This window comes from Leucoraja erinacea, chromosome 2 (assembly GCF_028641065.1).
Source record: "Leucoraja erinacea ecotype New England chromosome 2, Leri_hhj_1, whole genome shotgun sequence".
Taxonomy (NCBI): Eukaryota; Metazoa; Chordata; class Chondrichthyes; order Rajiformes; family Rajidae; genus Leucoraja; species Leucoraja erinaceus.
In genome coordinates, this window is record NC_073378.1 from 111,969,930 (window position 1) to 111,995,202 (window position 25,273).

General features: G+C 46.8%; 1 protein-coding gene across 3 annotated transcripts in view; it reads left to right on the plus strand.

Annotated features, from left to right (window-relative positions):
* Nucleotides 1-25,273, plus strand: part of LOC129714227 (uncharacterized) — a 59,889-nt gene that overhangs the window by 21,437 nt on the left and 13,179 nt on the right. For 2 of the 3 annotated variants that reach the window (XM_055663783.1, XM_055663763.1), the window contains exons 2-6: nt 1,555-1,693; nt 14,164-14,317; nt 19,231-19,462; nt 19,896-19,987; nt 24,342-24,631. In XM_055663783.1, the coding sequence (XP_055519758.1) occupies nt 1,555-1,693; nt 14,164-14,317; nt 19,231-19,462; nt 19,896-19,987; nt 24,342-24,631 (907 nt within the window). Of the gene's footprint in view, nt 1-1,554; nt 1,694-5,380; nt 5,425-14,163; nt 14,318-19,230; nt 19,463-19,895; nt 19,988-24,341; nt 24,632-25,273 lie in introns of those variants that run through there. The other variant, XM_055663774.1, reaches the window with a different exon arrangement.

Below are 25,273 nucleotides of genomic sequence, written 5' to 3' on the forward strand. Positions count from 1 at the left end.
GTGGAGCCTTTCTCCTCATGCCCATTGACTTCAATCACACCAGGTCGGATGTGGCCTTGTTGTCAAGGGAGTCACTCTCTCCTCAGCTCTGGAATCCAGATCCTTGGTCCACGTTTGGGCCAAGGGTGCAAGGAGATCTGGAGTTGAGTGGTTCTGGCAGCATCAATGAGACAGGTGTTGAGGAGGAAATGCCTCATGGTCGTCAACTCCATCCAACAGCTTGCTGACCCTCTACGGATGATGGGAGGAGAATAGCCCAGAATGGAATTGTTTCACTTTCTGTGGATTGGACTCAGCTGGCCAGTTTTCCACTCAGTTGCTTGTTTTGCTGGGAGTAATTCTTCTGGACAACTGGGATAGCTTCAGGGATCATATTCAGTGGTTTTATTGACTGATTGCAGTCATCCATCTGCAATAGCCTTGCTTTCAGTCTTTAGTTGAGGTGCTGAGGGCCGTGGAGCCGTGCTAGAGAGGACCCGGTGGCAGGCGGCCGAAGATGGGCCTGCGTGAGTGCCGGAGGTTGGACATGCTCGCGGTGGGTGCCAGAGATCAGTCGAGGGTGGCCAGCTGAGAGAACAAAGTGGGACCCGGCATGAGGGGGCCACTGATGGAACAAAGAGGGACCATTGGGACTACTGTGACCACTTTGTCGACACTCTATACTTTGTGTATGGTATGCAAAACAAATAATTTCACTGTGACATGTCACATGTGATGATAAAATATCAATCATTCATTCTCAAGGAGCTCATAATCTGAGCCCAAGTTTCCTACTGAGGATGGACTTGAGTTTTTATTTGGACCTACCTACCCTCTCCAACCACCAAGGCTACTCGTTTGGTTTGATCTGGTTCGAGTCGGTGCTGACAACCACGGGTCAGTCAATCAGAAGGTTGTCTGCTTATCCCACTCCTGAACCTAAATGTCATCTGACGCTCCCAGTGTCACATGGAGGAAGACCTGGTTCAAATGGTTTTCTTTCAGATGCCATGTGGTTTATTATTGTCATGTGTACTGAGGTACAGAGAAAAGCTTTTTTGTTGCGTGCTATCCAGTCAGCGGGAAGACAATAGATGATTACAATCAAGCCATCCACATTGTACAGATACAAGATAAAGGGAATAGCGTTTAGTGCAAGATAACGCCCAGTAAAGTCTGATTAAACATAGTCCAGGGGTCTTCGATGAGGTAGATGGTAGGTCAGGAATGCTCTCTAGTGATGTCCTACTTAAGTTTTGGAAATTGCACCTTGTGGAACTACTTAAACCAATTTCCAATCAGATAACCAAGACTTTCAAGCATCACCCATGCCTGGGTGCATAGTAGACACAAAATGCTGGAGAAACTCAGCGGGTGAGGCAGCATCTATGGAGAGAAGGAATTGGCGACGTTTCGGGTCGAGACCTGGGAACATGGTTCTGAGTTACTCCTCTTGACACTTTTCAAATGCATGCACCATTGAACAATCAGTAATTAGCAATTCCATCTCCAGCCAGCCTGAAGTGAATTAGTTGTTTCTGACATTCCCCTTGTTTCTTAATTCTCTCTTTCCAGGAAGCGGTTCAGAGCTAGATGGTGGTGACGAAGATAAGGAAATTGCATCCAAAGCAGTGGCATTCGTTGTTAAGAGTTCCCGGAAAGGCGTGGTCCCACTTTGCGCTGACGTTGCCAATCTGCTGAAGATCAAGTGGAGGTGAGTAGGGGCAGGAGGGTGGATTCAGCAGATAATTCGCAGTTGAATCAAATGGCTTATAAACCTTGTAATTGCTCCCACCTCTACTACTTCCTCTGGTAGCTCTTTCCACTAGCCAACGTGGTATATCCGAATGCATGGAACATAGACTAATACAGCATGGAAACAGGCCCTTTGGCCCAACTTGCCCATGCTGACCAAGATGTCCCATCTACACTAGTCCCACCTGCCTGCATCTGGCCCATATCCCTCTAAACCTTTCTGAACCATGTACCTGCTCAAATGCCTTTTAAATGTTGTTATCGTACCTGCCTCAACTACCTCCTCTGGCATCTCGTTCCATACATCCATCACCCTCTGAGTGAAGAAGTTGCCCCTCACCTTAAACCTATGTCCTCTGGTTCTTGATTCCCCTACATGAAAAGGAAGAGAAGATGATTATCTTCACCAATGCCTTGTGTGTCTCACTGCTTGTGTTCACCTCACTAACGAAGCTGTTGAACTAACCTGTCCTCATTCACCTCCCTCGATTCACACCTCCTGCTACGCATGATCAGCTAATGAACATTCTCCACCCACTCCCTGATGGCACTAACACCTGGATCTTCTTGGTCTCCATCCATTACACATTGCAGATGATATGAAGATAGTTGATGGGGCAGATAGTGCAGAGGAAGCAGGGAGTCTGCAGAAGGACGTGGACAGGCTGGGTGAGTGGGCAAAGAAGTGGCAGATGCAATACAGTGTAGCAAAGTGTGGAGTCATGCATTTTGATCATAGGAATAAATGCATAGACTATTTTCTAAATGGGGAGAGGATTCAGAAATCGGAGCTACAAAGGGCCTTGGGAGTGCTAGTGCAGGATTCCCAAAAGGCTAATTTACAAGTTGAATTGGAAGTAAAGGGAAGGCAAATGTTAGCATTTATTTTGAGAGGACTAGAAAATAAAAACAGGGGTGTAAAGCTGAGGCTTTATAAGGCACTGGTCAGATGGCATTTGGAGTATTGTGAGCAGTTTTGGGCCCTATATCTGAGGAAGGGTGTGCTGGTGTTAGAGAGGGTCTTTGAGACTAATCCACCATTCATAGTTTATTTGATCTCAACCTTAGCCCCACTTCCCTTCCCAGTTCCCATCCCTTTATGTTTCCCCAGAACCCACAATTCTTAGCCTCAACCTTGAAACATATGCAGTGACTTGGTCTTCACGGTTCAATGGGGTGGAGAACTATTGGAGAGGAAAAACTTTTGCTTATCACCATCTTAAAGTTGACAACCCTTAACTCTGTCGGAAAGAATAAAGTGATGGAGGAACTCAGTGAGTCAGGCAGCGTCTATGGAGGGAAATGGACAGATAATGTTTTGGGTCAGGACCTTCATCAGGTTGAAGTTCAGCCAGGAGCAACTTTAAGCTTGCAAAGGTGGTGACGGTGAGACAGGCAGCATCTCTGGAGAGAAGGAATGGGTGACGTTTCAGGTCAAGACCTTTTTAGAAGCAGCTACTGACCCGAAATGCCGCCCATCTATTTCCCTCCACAGATGTTGCCGGACCTGCTGAGTTTTTCCAGCATTTTGTGTTTAGCCCAGGATTCCAGCATCTGCAGTCTCGTGTGTGCCCTTTACTCTGTAACAATGCCCCTCGATCGAGGACTGCACTGACTGCTGACAAAGACCATCTGGAGGCTTCTCCACTGGTGAACCCTGTGCTGAATTAGGGCTGGAGAGCAGCAGGAGCTGTGGAAGAGGCGACTACCTCATGGTTAGAAACAGTGCTGTGCTGGACTCCTATCGTTAATGTTTAACTCCCAGTAGCTGACTTGTGTTTTTGTGTTGGCAAAGATTCATAAAGGCTGTTCACATTTTTTGGAGAAGCATATTTAGTTTTTAGTTTTAGTTTTAGAGATACAGCGTGGAAACAGGCCCACGTCGAACAGTGACCACCCTGTACACTAGCACTATCCTACACACTGGGGACAATTGACAAACCTCCTACAAACTTGTACGTCTTTGGGATGTGGGAGGAAACCGGGGCACCCATGGAAAACTCCGTGGTCATAGGGAGAACGTTCAAACTCCCTATGGTTTGGGTGTGGTTTTGGGTCGAGACCCTTCTTTATTCACCCATTCCTTCTCTCCAGAGATGATGCCTGTCCCGCTGAGTTACTTCAGCTTTTTGTGTCTATCCTCGGTTTAAACCAGCATCTGCAGTTCCTTCTTACATACTTCACCAGATACCTGGAGATAATTAGGATTCTCACTCCCTATCATAATCCAGGTAACTTTCCTTTCCCTTTCAGTAAAGTAAATCCCCTGGAGTTAGTTAGCACAGCACAGTGGCGCAGCGGCAGAGAGGCTCCCTCACATTGCCAGAGACCCGGGTTCAATCATAATGAAGAAGGGTCTCGACCCGAAACGTCACCCATCCCTTCTCTCCAGAGATGCTGCCTGTCCCAGCTTTTTGTGTCTATCTGGTGAAGTATCTTGGGCATGACTGATTGTTTGACAAGGAGTCCGTACAAAAATGAATGTAGCCCAGTCCATCACACAGACCAGACTTCCTACCATTGACTCCTTACCATTGACTCCATCCATCTACTCTTCACGCTGCCTCAGAGAAGCAGCCAACGTATTAAAAGAGTCGTTATTTCTATTTCTCCCCGGCTACTGTCTGGCAGAAGGTATACAAGTTTGAAATGGTGCACCACCAGATTCAGGATCAGCTTTTCCCCCTCTGTTATCAGGCTTCTGAATGGTCCTTCCATACGCTAGAGTACTGTCCGATTCATTTTGAACATTGGACTTTGTCCATGGGACTGCTGCACTCCATTGACACCATCTACACTTCACGGGGCCTTGGAAAAGCAGCCAACATAAACTTGTCCAACCCCCGCCATTCCTTCTTCTCCTCGCCCCGGCTGGGCAGATGATACAAAAGTGCGCACCACCAGACTCAGGAACAGCTTCGTCCCCTCTGTTATCTGAACGGTCCTTCCATAAACTAGAGTACTGCCTGATTCACCTCTCCCACACTGCAGATATTGGACTTTGTCTCTGGAACTGGTGCACTACAATACTGAGAACTATATTCTGCACTCTCTATCTTCCTCTTTGCTCTACCCATTGTACTTGAGTTTGACGATTGCATTTATATATGATATATCTGATCTGTTGGATAGCATGAAAAAGAAAGCTTTTCACAGTGCCTCGGTACACGTTCCAACAATAAACCTAAACCTAAATGACGTTTATTCAATCACAGAAAGAATATCCGGTGAACAAGAACCATAAGAGTATCGTTGATTTTCCTTGCTGGTGGCGTGATCCATTAAAAGCTTCTTAATGAGCACTGCGTGTTCCTAATGTATTGTTCCCATCTCCAGCGAGGTTAGATTTAGCAGAGTACAAAGAATCTATAATAATAGTTAAGCTGGCAACTTGGGGATTGATATCTCGTGGAGAGATCGGTTCAGATGGAAAAGTCTTCTCGCTCTGTGGAATGTCCGCTCTGCAGGTTGCAGGGTCCTACTTTTCCTCTTGGAATAATTAATCAACTGTCCTGCCCATCAGTCAGTCTGAAGAGGGGTTCCGACCCGAATCGTCGCCTGTCCATTCTCTCCGCAGATGCCGCCTGACACGCAGAGTTCTTCCACCTCTTTGCATTTTGCTCAAGATTCCAGCATCTGCAGTTCCTTGTTCAATGGTTCAATGGTTCAGTTATTATCACGTGCTGCAAGGTACAGTTAAATTATTTTTTTGCACACAATTCAGTAAGGTTATTGCCATACATAACTTCAATCTCTGGGTTAAATACATAGTGCATAGAAACAGCCCACTGAGTTAATATGCAAGAGTCGCTAGGCTTTGGTGCCATTGCGGGATGTTGCCTTTATTGGAAGAGTTTTAATTATGGGAGAGAGTGGATAGGTTGGGCTTGTTCTCCCTGGAGTGGAGGAGGCTGTGGGTGGCTTGAGACACAAGAGGCTGCAGATGCTGTAAACAATGAAAAAGAGTAAAAAACAAACTGCTGAGAAAGTCAGCGAATCAGCCAGCATATGTGGAGGGAATGGACAGATGACATTTTAGGTCAGGATCCTTCTTCAGACTCTTGTATCAACATTTGTGGCGGTGTCCCATATTCTTACGATAATCTCCGGTAAAACCTGTTTACTCAATGTCATATTGAGCAGAGTCTGTCTTTTTTATGGTCCCTGGTTATTGCCTCCCCTGAAGGGCCCTGATGAGACCACACCTGGAGAATTGTGTGCAGTTTTGGTCTCCAAATTTGAGGAAGGACATTCTTGCTATTGAGGGAGTGCAGTGTAGGTTCACGAGGTTAATTCCTGGGATGGCAGGACAATCATATATTGAAAGAATGGAGCGACTGGGCTTGCTAGCGGAATCAAAGGATATGGGGGAGAAGGCCGGCACGGGTTACGGATTGTGGATGATCAGTCATGATCACAATGAATGATGGCGCAGGCTCGGAGGGCCAAATCGCCCAATTTTCTATGTTTGTATACACTGGAATTTAGAAGGATGAGAGGGAATCTTATTGAAACATATAAGATTATTAAGGGATTGGGCATGCTGGAGGCAGGAAACATGTTCTCGATGTTGGGGCAGTCCAGAGCCAGAGGCCACAGTTTAAGAATAAGGGGTAGGCCATTTAGAACGGACATGAGGAAAAGCTTTTTCACCCAGAGAGTTGTGAATCTGTGAAATTCTCTGCCTCAGAAGGCAGTGGTGGCCAATTCTCTGGATGCTTTCAAGTGATAGTTAGAGCTCTTAAAGATAGCGGAGTTAAGGGATATGGGGAGAAGGCAGGAACGGGGTACTGATTGTGGATGATCAGCCATGATCACAGTGAATGGCGGTGCTGGCTCGAAGGGCCGAATGGCCTACTCCTGCACCTATTGTCTATTGAGTCTGCACTGACCAGCGATCCCTGCACATTAACACTATCCTCCACACTAGGGACAATTTACACTTATATCAAGCCAATTAACCTACAAACCTGCACCTTTGAAGTGTGGGAGGAAACCGAAAATCTCAGAGAAAACCCACGCAGGTCACGGGGAGAAGGTGCAAACTCTGTACAGACAGCACCCGTAGTCAGGATCAAACCCGGGTCTCCGGTGCTGTAAGGCAGCAACTGTACCATTGCGCCACCGTGCCGCCCATTATTTTTTTAAATGTTGGAGTTTTAACTTGGAAGACTTCAATGTCCTCCACCGCTCTGCAGTGCTGCAGGCCATGTCCAATCCACATACTCATCCACTTGCAGCCATCCCGATCTAAGAGAGTCCCAGGCTGCTCAGGGCCTCCAGCGGCTCACTCTGCCGGCTCGACCACTCCGACCCCTGCTCTACACCGGCCCGTGTGCTCTCCGTCCCTCACCTGTGACTGGGTACCTCCCGCAGCCCACCCACAGTATCTCCTCAATGGAATACACTACACTTACAAAATATTGGTGAGGCCTTCTTCTTAGGCCCCCCTCGGTCATGGCTGACCATGGGTGTCTCCAGGGTGTTATTCCCTATGTGGAGAACGCCTGTGTGTGACTGTTTAACGTGGGGAGACTGGTGCACAGACAGCCAACCCACAGTCCTTGACAGGTTTGGGTCAGGATCCAGTGGCATGGAGTCCAAGACAACCGGAGACCCTTTTCTGATGCAGCCTTCATCCGCCTCCCCAGCCGTTGTGACGCTCCACTGAAGTCAGCCATCGTCCTCCGCCTGTTCCACCATTGAGGTCTTGGTTGGATTGCTCTTTGTCAGAGACCTCCCCCTCGACCTTACCGCCATGGGTGGCCCTACCAGGAGCATAGCTCCAGACGGCATCGCTCTCAGGATCTCAGGTCCACACAAGTTTCTCCACCACGACAAGTTGACAATCCAAGGAAAAGAATTGGTGAGGCCACCTTTAAAATATTATGTATAAGGCATTGGTAAGCCCACATTTAGTTCAGTTTTTGTCACCCTGTGATAGGAAAGATGTTGTTAAGCTGGAAAGTTGGTGCAGAAAAGATTTACAGGATGTTGCCAGGACTTGGGGGGCCTGAGATATGGGGAGAGGTTAAGCAGGCTAGAGCTTTGTTCCTTGGAGCGCAGGAGGATGAGGGGGATCTTAGAGCGGTGTTTAAGGTCACATTGGGATTAGCTAGGGTAAATGCACAGTCTTTTACCCAGAGTTGAGACCCAGAGGACATAGGTTTAAGGTGAGGGGGGAAAAATTTAATAGGAACCTGAGGGCAAACGTTTTCACACAAAGGGTGTGGGTGTGATGAACGAGGTGCCGGAGGTGGTAGTTAAGGCTGGGACTATCGCAACATTTAAGAAACATCAGACAGGTACATGCATAGGGCAGGTTTAGAGGGATATGGGGCAAATGCAGGCAGGTGTAGATGGGGCATGTTGGGCAGTGTGGGCAATTTTAGCCTCAGGGCCTGTTTCCATGGCTATGTCTGACTATGATTCTAAGTAGCTCAACCCCTTGAGTCCTGGCGACATCCCCGTAAATCCTCTCTCCACCCTTTCCAGCTTAACAACATATTTCCTATGACAGCCTCTTGCGGTCTTGAGCAGAGCGGTTGCCAGACCGAGTAGTTTGGCGTCCCGATAGAATACTTTCTATGGTGAATTTGTGGAAATCTAGCGAGAATCATTGGAGATGTACCAAATGACCCTAATATTCTGAAGAAGCTTTATTGGCTGCATAGTTGAAGCGGTGTAGCCGCAATGAGCTCAACTCTATGCTGTAAATACTTTGTAATGCATGAAATTTCCGTTGCTTTTGCTGGTTAGTTTTTTTTTCACGAAATGGAATGATAATCATACGTTTGTAGTTGGCTTCGTCCTGGCATGAATTTGGAGAATGCACGCCCTGGAGTGGCGCCCCTAATGTTTTCACTCTGTTTTCTGATGTGGAGACATGTTTGTGTACTTTGCGATGTTACATCTCTTCACGTGTCGATGGTCTCGTCAGCAGAGGCCGTTTGCAGTAGCGTGATTAACACACTCAGTTTATTGGCAGACTTGCGCATGTTTTGAGCCCCGACATCTGTTGGAGATCACAGAAACCTTTCAGTGCTGAAAGAAATAGACCATTTGTCTCAAGGAACATACAGCTGGAGGATAGACACAAAAAGCTGGAGTAACTCAGCGGGACAGGCAGCAACTCCGGAGAGAAGGAATGGGCCTACTCCAGCCTTTTGTGTCTATCTTCGGTTTAAACCAGCATCAGCAGTTCCTTCTTACAAATACAGCTGGAGGAACTCGGCAGCCTCCCAGCATCAGAGACCCAGGTCCCATCCTGACCTCGGCTGCTGTCTGTGCGGAGTTTATATGTTCTCTCTGTGACCTCGTGGGTTCTCTCTGGGTGATCTGGTTTCCTCCCACATTCCAAAGACGTGCAGGTTTGTAGGTTAATAGGCTTCTGTAAATCGTCACTAGTGCGAAAGCGGGATAACATAGAACTAGTGTGTACGAATTATGTGAATGGCCTGGACTAGTGTAGTGTGTGGACTCTGTGGGCTGAAGGGCTTGTTCTTTTTTAAAGAATGTAGACAGAAGGGGACAGAGGGAAGTGGAAGCGAGGAATGGGTGAGCATACAACACTGTGTGAGCTTAAATTATTTCTACTGAGGGAGGCTTGTTTTTCAGTCATTTATGAGAAGTGGAATATGGAGCAATGATGTTTAAAAAAGAAAGAGGTGTGTAAGTAGTCATTTGACCTTCATATCAAAAGTATAAGCTCCCCTCTACTGAGCAGCAATTCCCTGAAACGATGTTGTGCTCATCGGTTGGAAGAACAGATTGAGTGTGTTGTTGTCTCCATGGAAACCGGCACTGCTGTTCTTAGGCAACCAGAGTTTGAACTAGCAGTGCGTATAATTTTAAAGTAGTTGATTTAACTTGGAGGCGATTATCCATGGATCTTTTACATTAGTGATGCTCATCCCTCTCCTTTGTCAATGCATTCAACTGGAAAAGGCCACTAGACCCAATAAACCAGAGCAATGTGGGAGGTATTGCAGTACATGTGTCCCCCAGACCCTTTCGAGTCCTTCCCTTGGGAATGTAGAAACTAGGAACTGCAGTTGCTGGTCTACCAAGGAAAGACACAAAGTGCTGGAGTAACTCAGCGGGTCAGGCAGCACCTCTGGAGCCATGGGTAGGTGACATTTCCGGTTGAGATGCTTCTTCAGACCGATTGCGAGGGAGGGAGAAAGCTGGAAGAGACGAGGGGCAGGATAAAGCCTGGCGAGTGATGTGGATGCAAGTAGGTGTGGGTTTTGAGAGGCAGAAGGTTGGACAAGGCCAAAGATGAAAGGACAAATGCTGTGAGAGATAAGGATGGAAGAGTTACGAATTGTGAAGCCAGAGGATGGAATGTGGGTGAAAGGGCAGGGGGAGGGGAGATCTTGATGCGAGTTCCAGTGGGGCACAGGGAAGAATGGGGGAATAAAAGTGGAGGGGGGGGAAGAAGGGGTGGAGGTTATTGGTTAGTTACCTAAAATTGAAAAATTCAACGTTCATACTGCTGGGTTGTAAGCTACCCAAGTGGAATATGAGGTGCTGTTCCTCCAGTTTGTGTGTGGTGCCACTCTGGCAAAGGAGGCTAGGAAGGTTTTAATACTGCCGGTAATATGATAGGGTGGAGTGGAGAAGGAAAAGGAAGATTAATTTCTGCCTGATGACGTTCACAGTGTCTGGCTATTGGGTTGTTGTCTTAAATGTTTCAGTAAAGTGGGAATGGGAAGGGGACTTGAAATGGTTAGCAACTTAGAGAACCGGTAGGCCTTGGCAGACTGAGCTGCATGTGTTCGGTGAAACGGTCCCCGCGTCTACGCTTGGGCTGGCCGATGGTCAGTGTCACTCAGTTGCTCACTCCTTGTGCCACAAAGGAATTCTTTCAAGGCCAGGGTTACGGGTTTCAAATAAGAAAGTAGCGTTGAAGTAGAAGGTCAGCCAAGACGCTATTGATGACAAGCAAGCATCTTCCAAATGTAGAAATGTATCACTGCAGATACACAAAAGGACACACAGTGCTGGAGTAACTCAGCAGGTCAGGTAGCATCGCTGGAGAGCATGGACGGGTGACGTCTTGAGTCTGAAGAAGGTGTCCCGACCTGAAATGTCACCTATCCATGTTCTCCAGTGAACCTGGCCTGCAGAGAGTTTAACATTACTGTACCTGTACTCGCTGGAGTTTAGAAGGATGAGGGGTGAACCTTATTGAAACTTACCAAATAGTGAAAGGCCTGGATAGAGTAGTTGTGGAGGGGATGTTTCCACTAGTGGGAGAATCTAGGACCAGAGGGCGCAGACTCAGAATAAAAGGATGTACCTTTAGAAAGGAGATGAGGATGAATTTCAGAGGGCAGTGAATCTGTGGAATTCACTACCACATTCTTGATTAGTAGGACGTCAAGGATTATAGGGAGTAGGCAGGAGAATGGGGTTGAGGGAAAAGATAGATCAGCCACAATTCAATGGCAGAGTAGACTCTTTACACTTTAGACATACAGCGCGGAAACAGGCCTTTCTGCCCACCGATTCGCGCCGACCAGCGATCACCCCATACGCTAACACTATCCTACACACTAGAGACAATTTACAATTTTATCTAAGTCAATTAACCTTTAAATCTGTACATCTTGGACATGTGGTAGGAAACCGGAACACCCGGAGAAAACCCTCATGGTCATGGGGAGAATGTACGAACTCCATACAGACAGCACCCGTAGTCAGGATCACACCAGGGTCTCTGGCGCTGCAATACAGTAGCTCATCTGCTGCACCACTGTGCTGCCCTAGATGATTCGATGGGCCGAATGGCCTAATTTTGCTCATACGACTTATTATGAACTTGTATGTTACTCAAGCACTTTATGTCTTTCAAGCTTCTTCTAGCTTTTGTTTCTTGCTTTCTTGTGCGCTTGTAGAGTCTCGCGAAGCCAACTCAGCCCACTGATCGGCCCGAATGTGGTCTACCATGGCCAGGGGCGGATACAGGCCCTCTGAGGCCATCATTATTACACATTTGATTTATGTGGTGCCCTCACTGTACAATGTCAGCTCTGACTAGATCAAAACAAGTCGGCCTGTTTTCTGGAAGAGAGCCCGGATTTAATACTGCCGGTAATATGATAGGGTGGAGTGGAGAAGGAAAAGGAAGATTAATTTCTGCCCGATGACGTTCACAGTGTCTGGCTACTGGGTTGTTGTCTTAAATGTTTCAGTAAAGTATAGCATCAGGAAATTAGTGCAGACACGGGGTGGGTGGGGTGGGGAGGGGAGCATTTCAGCCCTTGAGGTGTTTGCTGCCCTTCAATATCACAGCTGATTTCTGACCTAATCCATATGTACAGCTTCCACCCAGTTTTTCGAATGTCCTTGGCTAGCAAAGATCTTTCAGTCACAGAGCTAAAGGAAACCATCTACAAGCTCCCGTATATATATTTGTGTGTGCAGTCACACACACGCAAATATATTCACGCACATACATATTCTGAACACACATATATTGACACACAGACACACACACACACACATCCACATACATGTGCATCCATATATATTGGTGCATACACTCACATGTATGAACACACACACACATATATATATATATATATATATATATATATATATATACTGGGGTGCACACATGCAAGCATAGATGTAAGCATAGATACTTGCTAACACTCTCACATATGTACTGACAGATACATACACATATACTCACATGAACTGACAATCACACACATTCACACATGCGCGTACAGGCACAGATATTAGAATGCATAGATGGGAAATCATCATCCCCATCCCCTGCCTGAGATAACTCACTGAGTCTGAAGAACAGTCTCGACCCAGACTGTTGCCCGTCCATGTTCTCCAGAGATGAATTTATTGTACAGTTTTGTGGGAATTATAAACTGCCTTGATTGTATCGGGGACTGAGTACGGAATTGTTTACCTAAGTGCGAGTTGACGTAATTCGCCTATTGTGTAAGTCTTGGAGGGTCTGTACTTACCCAATTCCTTGGAGGGCAACAATGGAATCTGCCTGGACCACACTGGCAGGCGGTGGATTCCAGAATGCAACCAGACTGTTGCAATTGTAACTGCCTCCATCACATTCTCTGCAACTTATTCCAGGTGCTTCTGGGACGCTAGAACTAACCGTTGAGCCTTCCCAAGGTGTCGTGGGCCTAACTCAAGGAAACACCTGTGAAGGGCGCTGCCCACTTGATCACCCCAATGATATACTGGCATCTACAGGCTTAGGTTTTGTTGTCCCATCGTTTAACTGTGTAACGACATTTTAGATTCTCATGTGGCAATGGGATTGGGTCTCTTGGTTAAACATTTATCTTGTGTTGTTGTCAACATGTGTATAGGTAGTTTAGATATTACTTTGGCATTGGGCTGGGGTTTTTTTGGTTGAGCGTTTTTCCTGGTGTTACAGAACAAGTACTTTGTGTTTTAACAGTAATTCACATCATTGCAAAATACCTTCTTCGCTTCCCTACCCACGTATGGCACCATTTTGAGGGAGTTATAGACATGCATTCCCTGGCCTCTCCAGAGGCATCAACAACCCTAAGGTCCCAGCTGTTTACACTATCCATCTCTATCATCTAGAATTTGATCTCCCAAAGTGCATTACCTCACACTTCCTTGGATTACTCCACCCAACTTCCCAGCTGATCCCTGCCCCACTGTATCCTTAGACAACCTTCTTTGCTGTCTGCGAATCAACCGATTTTCATGTTCTTTGCAAATTAACTAATCAGACCCTCTACATTCTAATGCAATATATATATATATACATCGTGAGCAACCTCGGTCCCTGCACCACTCCCTATGGTGCTTCACTTGTTACAGACTTCCCGTCTCAAAAACATTCATCTATAACTATGCAGAAACAAAGAACTACAGATGCTGGTTCATACCGAAGATAGCTCCAAAGTGCGGCAGTAACTCAGAGGTCATGACAGCATCTCTGCAGAAAAAGGGTGGGACACTTCTTCAATCTGTTCAACCTTCCATCTGTTGACGATCCTGATTTGTTCTGGCCGTTTCCTACCTGTAGCCCCCCCCCCCCTTTCAGTCTGAAGAAAGGTGAAACATCATCCATACTGTTTCTCCAGAGATGCTGTCTGACCCACTGTTGCTCCAGCATTTTGTGTCTTTCTCCACCTATCACTTTCCAGGCTTTATCCCACCCCCATCTCTTTTCCAGCTTCTATCCCTCCCCTCCCCCCCCCACCCCCCCCCCCCCCCCCCCCCCCCCCCCACACTACAATCAGTCTGAAAAAGGGTCCCAACTCAAAACGTCCATCCATGTTCACCAGATATGCTGCCTGACCTGCTGAGTTACTCTAGCACTTTGTGCATTTGTTTTTGTGGAAAGGAAATGTCTGAACGCATGAAGCAAACCACTTAATCTGTAATTCTCCTTTCCAGGTTGGAACGGACCATAAAGGCTCAGCAGCTGGAGATTCATCGCTTGCTCAGCAGCTCAGGGGCACACTGCAACCTCACTGCAACCAGCACTCAGACGGACTTCACTGGCCCTCGCCGCTCACACCCCTGCTCAGACGGTCAGCCTGACACACAGGTAGGACGCTTCCTCCAATACCCTGCGACTGAGGGCTGGCTCCATCCCTCTGACACTTGGCCACTCAATCCGTGCGTGAAGTCAAAATACAAAGGTCGGTTGAGTTGAAGGTGGGGTGAGGTAGAGTCACAGGGCTGGAGACTCAGGTTTGATCCTTACCTCAGGTGCTGTCTGCACGGAGTTTGTACGTTCTCCCTGTGACCGCATGGGTTTTCTCCAGGTGCTCCGGTTTCCTCCTACATTCCAAAGACGTGCGGGTTTGTAGGTTAATTGGCTTTGGTTACAAATTGTAAATTGTCGCAAGTGTGTGGGATAGTCCTAGTGGTGATAACTGGTCAGTGCGGATGGCCAGATTCCTCAAGGTCTAACGTCAGAGTGAATATCCGTTAATTCTGTAACATTGTATACATTGTATATAAAATTATGAGTTAGGGCAGACCATCAGAACCAGGGTGCAAATATCAAATACTAGAGGGCACAACTTGAAGGCGAGAGAGGCAAAGTTTGAAGGAGATGTGCAGGGCAGGTTTTTTAAACACGGGATGGCGAGTGCTGGAATGGAGGGATATGGATTAGATAAGAATATTAATTATCTATAAATTATATATATAATTTATATTTTACTTATATTTATTTATTATTATTATATATAAATGTTATTTTATATTATATTATTATTGTATATTTATATTGATATATTATTTAAATGATATAAATTATATCATATATAATTATTGAACATAATTGAATTGAATTGAATTGATATTTATATGATATATTATATAAATATAAAGTTAGATTAGATAACGTAGTTAAGAGATGGGGTAGGCATCATGTTCAGCACAGCCAATATGAGCTGAAAGGCTTGTTCCTGTGCTGTACTGTTCCATGTTCCTGATTTTCCTGCTGTATTCAACTTGTCGGCTTTGATCATCCACAAATTGTGAGTGTACTTTACTGGCCCATTGGGAAGTTTATGCACCAAAGGCAAACTCTTTCTTCCAGAATGGTTCTCTTTTTCTCCCTGAGGGATGTTGATGAACCGGTTTGGTGTTTATGACTGTTGGATAGCTCATAGTCATAGAGGGATACAGCATGGAAACAGGCCATTCAGCCCACTGTGTCTTTACCCACCATCAGCCACCGATTTAGTTTAGTTTAGTTTAGTTTAACGATCGAGCATGAAAACTGGACCTTTGGCCCACCTGGTCCACGCCGACCATCGACCCTGTATCCGATTTCCGTATCCTATACCCAGGGGCCATGCACAGAGGTCAATTAACTACAAACCCGCACATATTTGGGATGTGGGAGGAAACCGGGGCACTCGGAGGAAACCACCACGGTCACAGGAAGGGCGTCCAAAATCTGCACAGACAGCGCCCATAGTCAGGATCTCTGGCGCTGTGAGGCGGTGGCTCTACCGCTGTGCCACTGTGCCACCCAGTGTCAGTTCCTTCCATAATCAGGATCATGTCGGCGAGAAGGGAGATCCTGATGCAACACCATTCCATTGGCAAGACCTTTGAGGGCAGGCTAAAGCTAGAAGATCAAGACTGAGCTGCACCACTGGGATAATCTGACCAAAGGGACACGCGGTTGCAGAGATCAACAAAAGCCTGCAGATGCCGCACATCTGAAATAAATACAGGAAATGTTGGGAACGCTCAGCATCCGTGGAGATAGAAACAGAGTGAACGTTTCAGGTTGAAGATTAAGTTCTGATGAAGGACCTCTGACCCACACCTATTCCTCTATCCACAGACGCTGCCTGACCCATTGAGTTGTTCTGGCATTTTTTGTTTTTATTACAATTGCAGAAAGGCTTCTTAATTTTAATTTCCTTCTCCATCTTCCTTCGAGTAATAGAAGTTTTATCCTGATAAATATATGTGCCCCTGAGGGTATGACCTATGTTTCTTGTCCCATTTCCATCACCGCCCACCATGTAGGTAGTCCTGCAGATCTCAATAATTTAAGGCATGCGGAATTGTATTTCCAGCTTTATTGTAACAGCGCATGCAAGGTATCTTGCAGGAAGAATACACAGCAAATGCAGTGGGGCTCAATGCATTGGGATGCAAACATGCAGAACAATGGAACAGAGCATTTTGGTCGTTCCCAGTGCTCTAACTTGTTCCTGATCTAAACTGCGCTTTGCCTTCGTTGATAACTCTTTGTCAGAGTCGGGAATGATTTGGACCACGCAGGGTGAAAATGGAACTTTATTATTTCGTTTAGTTTAGTTTAGTTTAGATATACAGCATCCACGCCGACCATAGATCTCCCGTACATTAGTTCTATGTCTACATACAAGGGGCAATTTACAATTAACCTACAAACCCGGGATGTGGGAGGAACCCAGAGAAGGCCTATTGGATGAGGTCTGGCTTCTGTGATGGTGGGAGTGAGTGGATGGTCACGTGTTCAATGTTCCATTCAAAAGCCAACATAGCTTCAGTGGTGCAAAGCGCCCTCAGGTTCGAACAGGGGACATTCTCCGAATGGCGGGGCTCTGGAATGAGACTCTTTAGACTTCTAGAGATACAGGCTCTTCGGCCCGTCAAGTCCATGCCAACCCGTAATCACCCCGTGCACTTACACTATCCAACACACCAGCGACAATTTTATCACTTACCGAAGGCTATACATCTTTGGAGTGAGGGAGGAAACCCACGCTGTCACAGGGAGAACGTACAAACTCCGTACAGCCAGCACCTGTAGTCAGGATTGAACATAGAAACATAGAAATTAGGTGCAGGAGTAGGCCATTCGGCCCTTCGAGCCTGCACCGCCATTCAATATGATCATGGCTGATCATCCAACTCAGTATCCCGTACCTGCTTTCTCTCCATACCCCCTGATCCCCTTAGCCACAAGGGCCACATCTAACTCCCTCTTAAATATAGCCAATGAACTGGCCTCAACTACCCTCTGTGGCAGAGAGTTCCAGAGATTCACCTCTCTGCGTGAAAAAAGTTCTTCTCATCTCGGTTTTAAAGGATTTCCCCTTTACCTTAAGCTGTGACCCCTTGCCAGGACTTCCCTAGTCAGGATTTCCTGAAGCCTGAACCTCTGGCTCTGTAAAGTAGCTACTCTACCGCTGTGCCACCGTGCCGGCCTTCACTCGAATCTACAGCCTTTAAACCACGGTCAGAGTTTCACTCGTCGAGCCAGGGTTGGCACCTCCATGTTAATTCCTTCTGCTGCTATGGTTTGGCTAATACCGGCTGATCCCCAGATAAGGCTTCTGCCTGGGGCTTTATATTAATAACAAATAAAACATGCTTCACGGGGCACAATTAGCTCTTTAACTGGCGATGGCAGTGCGGATTAGGCAGGTGAAAGATTCCAACCAAACTGGCTATCCCTGATGAGGTGCCAACTATTTTTTTTCTTAATACAAGGACCAGTTGTTTTGTTTTTAAAATTCAGCCTCACCCATCTCATTACCAAATAACACGCTGAGTGGAATGCATGGTTAGAGAACCTCAGTTCAACAGCGTGGCATTACACAGCCATTTGTCACTCTGATTGGACCACCTAGGCTTGATAGAGATAACAGGAACAGCTTCTTCCCCTTTGTTACAGTCATAGTCATATAGCATGGAAACAGGCCCTTCAGCCCAACTTGCCTGCGCTGACCAAGGTGCCCCATCGAACATCCTTTGGCATGCAGCACAAAGGTCTTGATAGGCATCCTTTGATGTACAGCTAGCTATAATCTAGAGCACGAGGTTCTTGAAAGGCATACTTACTAATATTAAATACAAAGGGTTGAATACCAATGTAGTTACATTAGATATTGGTGTTTTTGAGAACGTATTGTGATTTGTGATAAGAATTCCACGATTTCAAGGCTCAAAACCTGTATAAAAGCTGATAATTCAGAGTAGGATTTCAGAACAGTACGGGAACTGGAACTGTACAATTTACAATTTGCTGCTCTCCTTGAGCATGTAAATACAGATTCAGATTCAGATTCAATTTTAATTGTCATTGTCAGTGTACAGTACAGAGACAAGTCTGTCTGGAGAACAAATGTAAGTTGTTGATCGGCGAGGACACAAACCTGCTAGTAGGAATTTGTGGAGCCTCTGCCTCACATCGACACAGACCCAGGTTCGATCCTGGCCTCGGCTGCTGTCCGTGTGGAGTTTGTACGTTCTCCCTGTGACCGCGTGGGTTTCCTCCAGGGGCTCTGGTTTCCTCCCACATCCCAGAGATGTGTGGGTTGTAGGTTAAATGGCCCCTCTGTAAATTGCCCCTGGTGTGTCGAGAGTGGGTGCAAAAGTAGGATAACTTAGAACTAGTGTCAACAAGTGATTGATGGTCGGCGTGAGCTCAGTGGGCCAAAGAGTCTGTTTCCATGCTGTGTCTTTTAGTCATCAAACCCAAATCCAATGACATCTAAGAGTAAGGATTAGTAGCTGGACAGGAAAAAGTGACAATATTCTATATTGTTCGTGTTTTTCATTTTCTCTCCCCCTCTCTCTCTCTCTGTCTCTGTATCTCTCTGTCTCTCTGTCTCTCTGCCTCTCTCTGTCTCTGTCTCTCTCTCTGTGTCTCTGTCTCTCTCTCTGTCTCTCTGTCTCTGTCTCTCTCTCTCTCTCTCTGTCTCTCTCTCTCTCTCTCTCTCTCTCTCTCTCTCTCTCTCTCCCTCTCTCCTCTCTCTCTCTCTCCCTCTCCCCTCTCTTGGTCTTCCCCCCCTCCCCCCCATCTCCCTCCCTCTCTCTATATTTTACTCTATCTCTCTCCCTCCCCTTCTCCCTCTCTATCTTTCTCTCCCTCTCTCTCCCTCTCCCTCACTCTCTCTCTCCCTTTCTGCCCTCTACATCTCTCTTTCCCCTCTACCACTTTTCTCTCTCCCTCTTGCTCCCCCTACCCTCTGTCTCTCCCCTCTCTCTATGCAGACAATAGAACTCTCAGAGTGTAAAGAAGAACAGCAGTTTGCGTTCCGGGAATCTCCCAGGATACTGCACCAAGCAAGGCAGGAAGTGTTAGCGCGACCGGTGTCTGCATCGCGGAGCGTGGAGTCACCCCAGGAACCAATCCCGAGCCACAAGACGACCATATCCCGAGAGGTCCAAGTGGAATGTCCGAAGATGCTCATGCAGAAGAGATGTGAGGAGCAACTAATGGAAAGTGGGTACCAGAGGCACAGCTTTGATGCAAGCTGTTGTTTCCCTTTAAAAAAAAAATTGTTATTCCAATGATTCAATTCAATGATACTTTATTGTCATATGTACCAATGTACATTGTCACGTGTATCATGTTCACGACGGCTCTCCCTGGCTATCCGACGGCCCTCTTTGCTCTCCGATGGCCCCCTTCACTCTCTGACGGCTGTCCGACGGCTCTCCGACGGCCCTCCTCACTCGATGCTCGCTCTCGCCGGCTCCCACCTCGCTCTCGCGGCACGGGTCCCATTGACGCCCGCGGTGGGTGAGCAGGGCCCTTACATGCGGGCTTGGCGCTGCTCACCGGGAACACTCCCCGCCGTTGTGCCCACCAGGGATTAAATGGTGGGAATGGCTCTGGACTCCTTGGGGCTGATCGGGTTTCTTTCTCATTTCAGCACTGCTGTTAAACTCCAGGCTGACGGAAGATTTGGGTAACGCGTGGCGGCAGATCGAACTTCTACGTGATCGTCTGAAGAGGAAGAGTGAGGTAAACTGCGCAACGCCAGTTCATTGTGCTGCTCCTGTACTTGCCAACGTCACCCATTCCTTCTCTCCACAGATGCTGCCTGTCCCGCTGAGTTAATCCAGCATTTTGTGTCTACCAATGCTTCATGAAAGCTATATCTTCCAGCTCTCACAGGCTATGTAAATGGAATTTATTCAGTAAAGGTACTGAAAGAAATTAAGTCAAGCCAGGGATTTGAAACTGGCGAGAATTAACCAAGATCTAATTAATAGGTTAGTCATAGATACATACAACATGGAAATAGGCTATTCGACCCAACTTGCCCACGCCGACCACCATGCCCCATCCACACTAGTCCCACCTGCCTGTGTTTGACCCCTATCCCTCTAAATTTATCCTATCCATTTACCTGTCTAAATGTTTCTTAAACGTTGCGATAGTATCTGCCTCAACTACCTCCTCCAGCAGCTCATTCCATACACCCACCACACCCTTTGTGTACAAATAATTACCCCTCGGGTTCCTATTAAATCTTTCCGCCCTCACCTTAAACCTACGTCCTCGGGTTCTTGATTCCCCTACTCTGGGCAAGAGACTCTGTGTGTCTACCCGATCTATTCCTCATGATTTTATACACTTCAGTATACCTTTAGATTTTAGAGATGCAATGCGGAAACAGGCCCTTCGGCCCATTGAGTGCGTGGCAACCAGCGATCACCTCGTACACTAGCACTATCCTGCACACTAGGGGACAATCTACAATTTGCAGAAGCCAATTAACCTACAAACCTGTACGTCTTTGGAGTGTGGGAGGAAACTGGAGCATCCCGAGAAAATCCACGTGGTCACAGAGCGAACTCAGTATAGACAACACGTGTAGGCAGGATAGAACCCGGGTCCCCGGTGCTGTAAGGCAGCAACTCTATCGCTGCGCCACTGTATCCCTAGACTACAACCTAGCAAAGGTGCCAATAATGAAGAAAGATATCTGAGTTTATTTAGGAATGTTCTGGGAACTATTATGAAATATTAAGGATTAAGATTGAGGATCATAAGGACATTAAAAATAATCAGATTCTAAATTAAAAGTTTCAAGACGGCTACATGGCCTTTGAACGAGATATATATAGCAATTACTGTAATCTCTGGGGGATGATCTGTAAATACTGTTTGTAATCTAATCCCTGCACTTTCTCCTGACGGAACTGGCAGAGGATGCTGGTCTGTGATGCCCTGGATTGGTAAAGGGAAAATTGTATAGGGTTCTCCTTGCCCGAGCGTCTGGTGTCTGTGAGTTTTTCCATTTGTGTGTGTCTCCATTTGTGTGTGTGCATCTGTGTGTGTGCGTCTCTGTGTCTGTGTGTGTGTCATCTATGTATGTGTGTGTCTGTATGTCTCCGTCTATGTCTGTGTGTCGCCACCTGTGTGTGTGTGGGTGTGCGCGCGCGTCTGTGTGCACCTGTGTGTATGTGTGTCTACGTGTGTGTCTCCATCTATGTGTGTGTGTGTGTGTCTTTATGTATGCTCGTGTGTGTGCCCGCAACTGTACGTCTGTGTGTGTCTGCGTCTATGTCTATATCTATAGGAGTGCATGCGTGGGTGTGTGTTTGTCTTTGTGTGCTCAGTGTGCTAACACCCCTGAAGTAAATACAGATAGTTTGATCAGCAGGCAGGAGACCAGAGGCCATTTATGCAAACCCTGGGGGAGAACACTGTGTACTTCTGCGATATTTCATTCTGTAATATGCCGTGTAAATGCACCCTCTCATCTATCCCTGAAAAACTCACTCCTCACTTCAATGCATTGAACCAAGTCTTTGGGTTCTGAACCGATGCATCAACAATTCCTGCCCTTCCCCTTCTATCCCACAGTTAGTGCTTGGCCCACTGAATTCCCTCATTAGTTTGTCGTTTCCATGTGTTAGCAAGGGAATTCAGATGAGGAATGTGCTATTATAAACAGCGTCACAAGAGTGGTAAAGAAGGCCTGTGGTAGCCTTGCTTTCATGGTTCGGACATTGAGTATAAGAGTCAAAAAGTCATGATGCAGATCTTTGGTTAGGCTTTATTAATTCCCTTATTCAGGAGTACTGTGTGCAGTTCTGGTTTGGCCACATTTGGAGTACTGGAAGAATGTGGAAGCTTTGGAGAGGGTGCAGAGGATTTTACCAGAATAATGCCTGGATTTGGAGGCATTGACTATAGGAACAGATTGGACAGCCTGTGATTGTTCTCCAGAGGTAGTGGAGAAACCTAATAGAAGTATATATAAAATTATGAGAGGCGTAGGTAAGGACGACAGTCAGACCCCAGGTTGTAAAAATCAAATACATAGATAGATAGACAATAGGTGCAGGAGTAGGTCATTCGGCCTTCGAGCCAGCACCGCCATTCAATGTGATAATGGCTGATCATCCACAATCAGTGCCCTGTTCCTGTCTTCTCCCCATATCCCTTGACTCTGCTATCTTTAAGAGCTCTATCTAACTCTCTTTTGAAAGCATCCAGAGAATCGGCCTCCACAGCCTTCTGAGGCAGAGAATCCCACAGATTCACAACTCTCTGGGTGAAAAGGTTTTTCCTCATTTCCGTTCTAAATGCCTTACCCCTTATTCTTAAACTGTGGACCCTAGTTCTGGACTCCCCCAACATCGGGAACATGTTTCCTGCCTCTAGCGTGTCCAATCCCTTAATAATCTTATATGTTTCAATAAGATTCCCTCTCATCCTTCTAAATTCCAGTGTATACTAGCCCAGTCGCTCAATTCTTTCAACATATGACAGTCCCGCCATCCCAGGAATTAACCTCGTGAACCTACGCTGCACTCCCTCAATAGCAAGAATGTCCTTCCTCAAATTTCCTCAAAACTGCAGACAATACTCCAGGTGTGGTCTCACCAGGGCCCTGTACAACTGTAAGGGACCTCTTTGCACCTATACTCCTATGAAGGCCTACATGCCTTTAGCTCGAATACTCAAGCGCTTAGATTCAATGTGAGATGGGCAAAGTGTAAAGGAGATGGGCTGGGCAACAGTTTTGCACAGAGGGTGGTGACATGTTGTGGGGGTTGGTGGTGCAGGCAGATATGATAGAGACTTTTGTATAGGCAATTTTAAATAGGGATTTACTAGAATGTTGCCTGGGTTTCAGCAACTAAGTTACAAAGAAAGGTTGAACAAGTTAGGGCTTTATTCTTTGGAGCGCAGAAGGTTAAGGGGGGACTTGATAGAGGTTTTTAAAATGATGAGAGGGATAGACAGAGTTGACGTGGAAAAGCTATTCCCACTGAGAGTAGGGAAGATTCAAACAAGGGGACATGACTTGAGAATTAAGGGACTGAAGTTTAGGGGTAACATGAGGGCGAACTTCTTTACTCAGAGAGTGGTAGCTGTGTGGAATGAGCTTCCAGTGAAGGTGGTGGAAGCAGGTTCGTTTTTATCATTTAAAAATAAATTGGATAGTTATATGGATGGGAAGGGAATGGAGGGTTATGGTCTGAGCGCAGGTATATGGGACTAGGGGAGATTATGTGTTCAGCACAGACTAGAAGGGTCGAGATGGCCTGTTTCCGTGCTGTAATTGTTATATGGTTATATGGTTAATATGCAGGGAATGGAGGGATATAGATTATGGGCAGGTAGGTCAGATTTAGCTTTGGCATCATGTGGCACATCATGGGCCGAAGGGCATGTTCCTGTGCTGAACTGCTCCATATTCTTGGTATGTCCTTTCAGATGAAGCAGAGGTTCATTTGCACCTCATCCAACCTCATCTACTGTATCCGTTGTTCTATGTGTGGGCTCTTATACATCGGCGAGACGAAGTACAAACTGGGCGATCGTTTTGCTGAACACTTGCGCTCAGTCCGCCTCGGCCTACCCCATCTCCTGGTTGCCAAACACTTTAACTCCCTTTCCCATTCCCACACAGACCTTTCTGTCCTGGGCCTCCTTCACTGTCAGAGTGAGGCCACATGCAAATTGGAGGAACAGCACCTCATATTTTACATAGGCTGCGGTATGAATATTGATTTCTCTAATTTCAGGTAACCCTTACCCCCCTCCCTCCCCCTACCCCCACCCTAGCCATTCTATTGGTTCCACTGATCGCCTCCTTGTATCCCTTCATTATCACCTCTTCCCCGGCCATCAATGGGCCATTATGAACTCCACCCATCTGTTGCCGACCCTGCTTTGTTCTGGCCTTTTCTTACCTTCAGTTCCCTCCCCTCTACTTTCAATCTGCAGAAGGGTCCCGACCCGAAACGTCAGCCTTTTTGTTTTACTTCTCCAGAGACGCTGCCTGACCGGCTGAGTTACTCCAGCACCTTGTGTCTATGTTCGTGTTAAATTGACTCTGTCTTTGAATTTTCAGAAACACCAACCGGAGATTGTGTCCATGGGGAAGACACACCATGAAAGGGGCCACAGGCAGGAACTTGCGTCGTCTGTCACGGACCCATTCCCCACTGCTTGCCGATGTGTCACTCAGGCCCTTTGTCAGGTGACGGGGCTGGAGGGTTGCGAGGAAAACCAATGCTTCAGAGTGAAGGCAAATGAAGCTGAGCTGATCAGGGCGAGGAAACCCTCGATGGACTGTACAGTTCCAGTTATGGAAGGCCAGTTACAACCCGGGTCCCACTGCAATGTACCAAAGCCCAGAAGGTGGGTGAAGGGAGGAATGGCCATTGGTTCCTTCCGTCTCCTTCTCAGGTGGTCTCTTGGGTTTCAAGGTTCAACTACCAGCTCTTTGGTGGCTGAGATGGAGGCCAGACTTGGACCCAAGTTCACTGGCACAGACGGAGCAGGAGGTAGGGGGTGGGACTGGTGGGTGATGGCTTGGGAAGTGTTGCGGTTCTTCCATGGTTTACGCTGGGCTTCAGTATACCCCAGATGAGAAGACCTGACCTTCTCAGTGTGCTTAGCCCGTGCACCCCATGTCTGTATTAAACTGTCATAGGCCAAGGATGCCCATGAGTCAGTGGGCACGTCATACTTTTCCACGGAGTTCTTGAAACCATACTTGAATAAACATATATGTTCGGCACGGACTTGTAGGGCCGACATAGAAATTAGGTGCAGGAGTAGGCCTTTCGGCCCTTCGAGCCTGCAACGCCATTCAATATGATCATGGTGATCATCCAACTCAGTATCCCATACCTGCCTTCTCTCCATACACCCTGATCCCTTTAGCCACAAGGGGTACATCTAACTCCCTCTTAAATATAGCCAATGAACTGGCCTCAACTACCCTCTATGGCAGAGAGTTCCACAGATTCACCACTCTCTGTGAACAGGCCCTTCGGC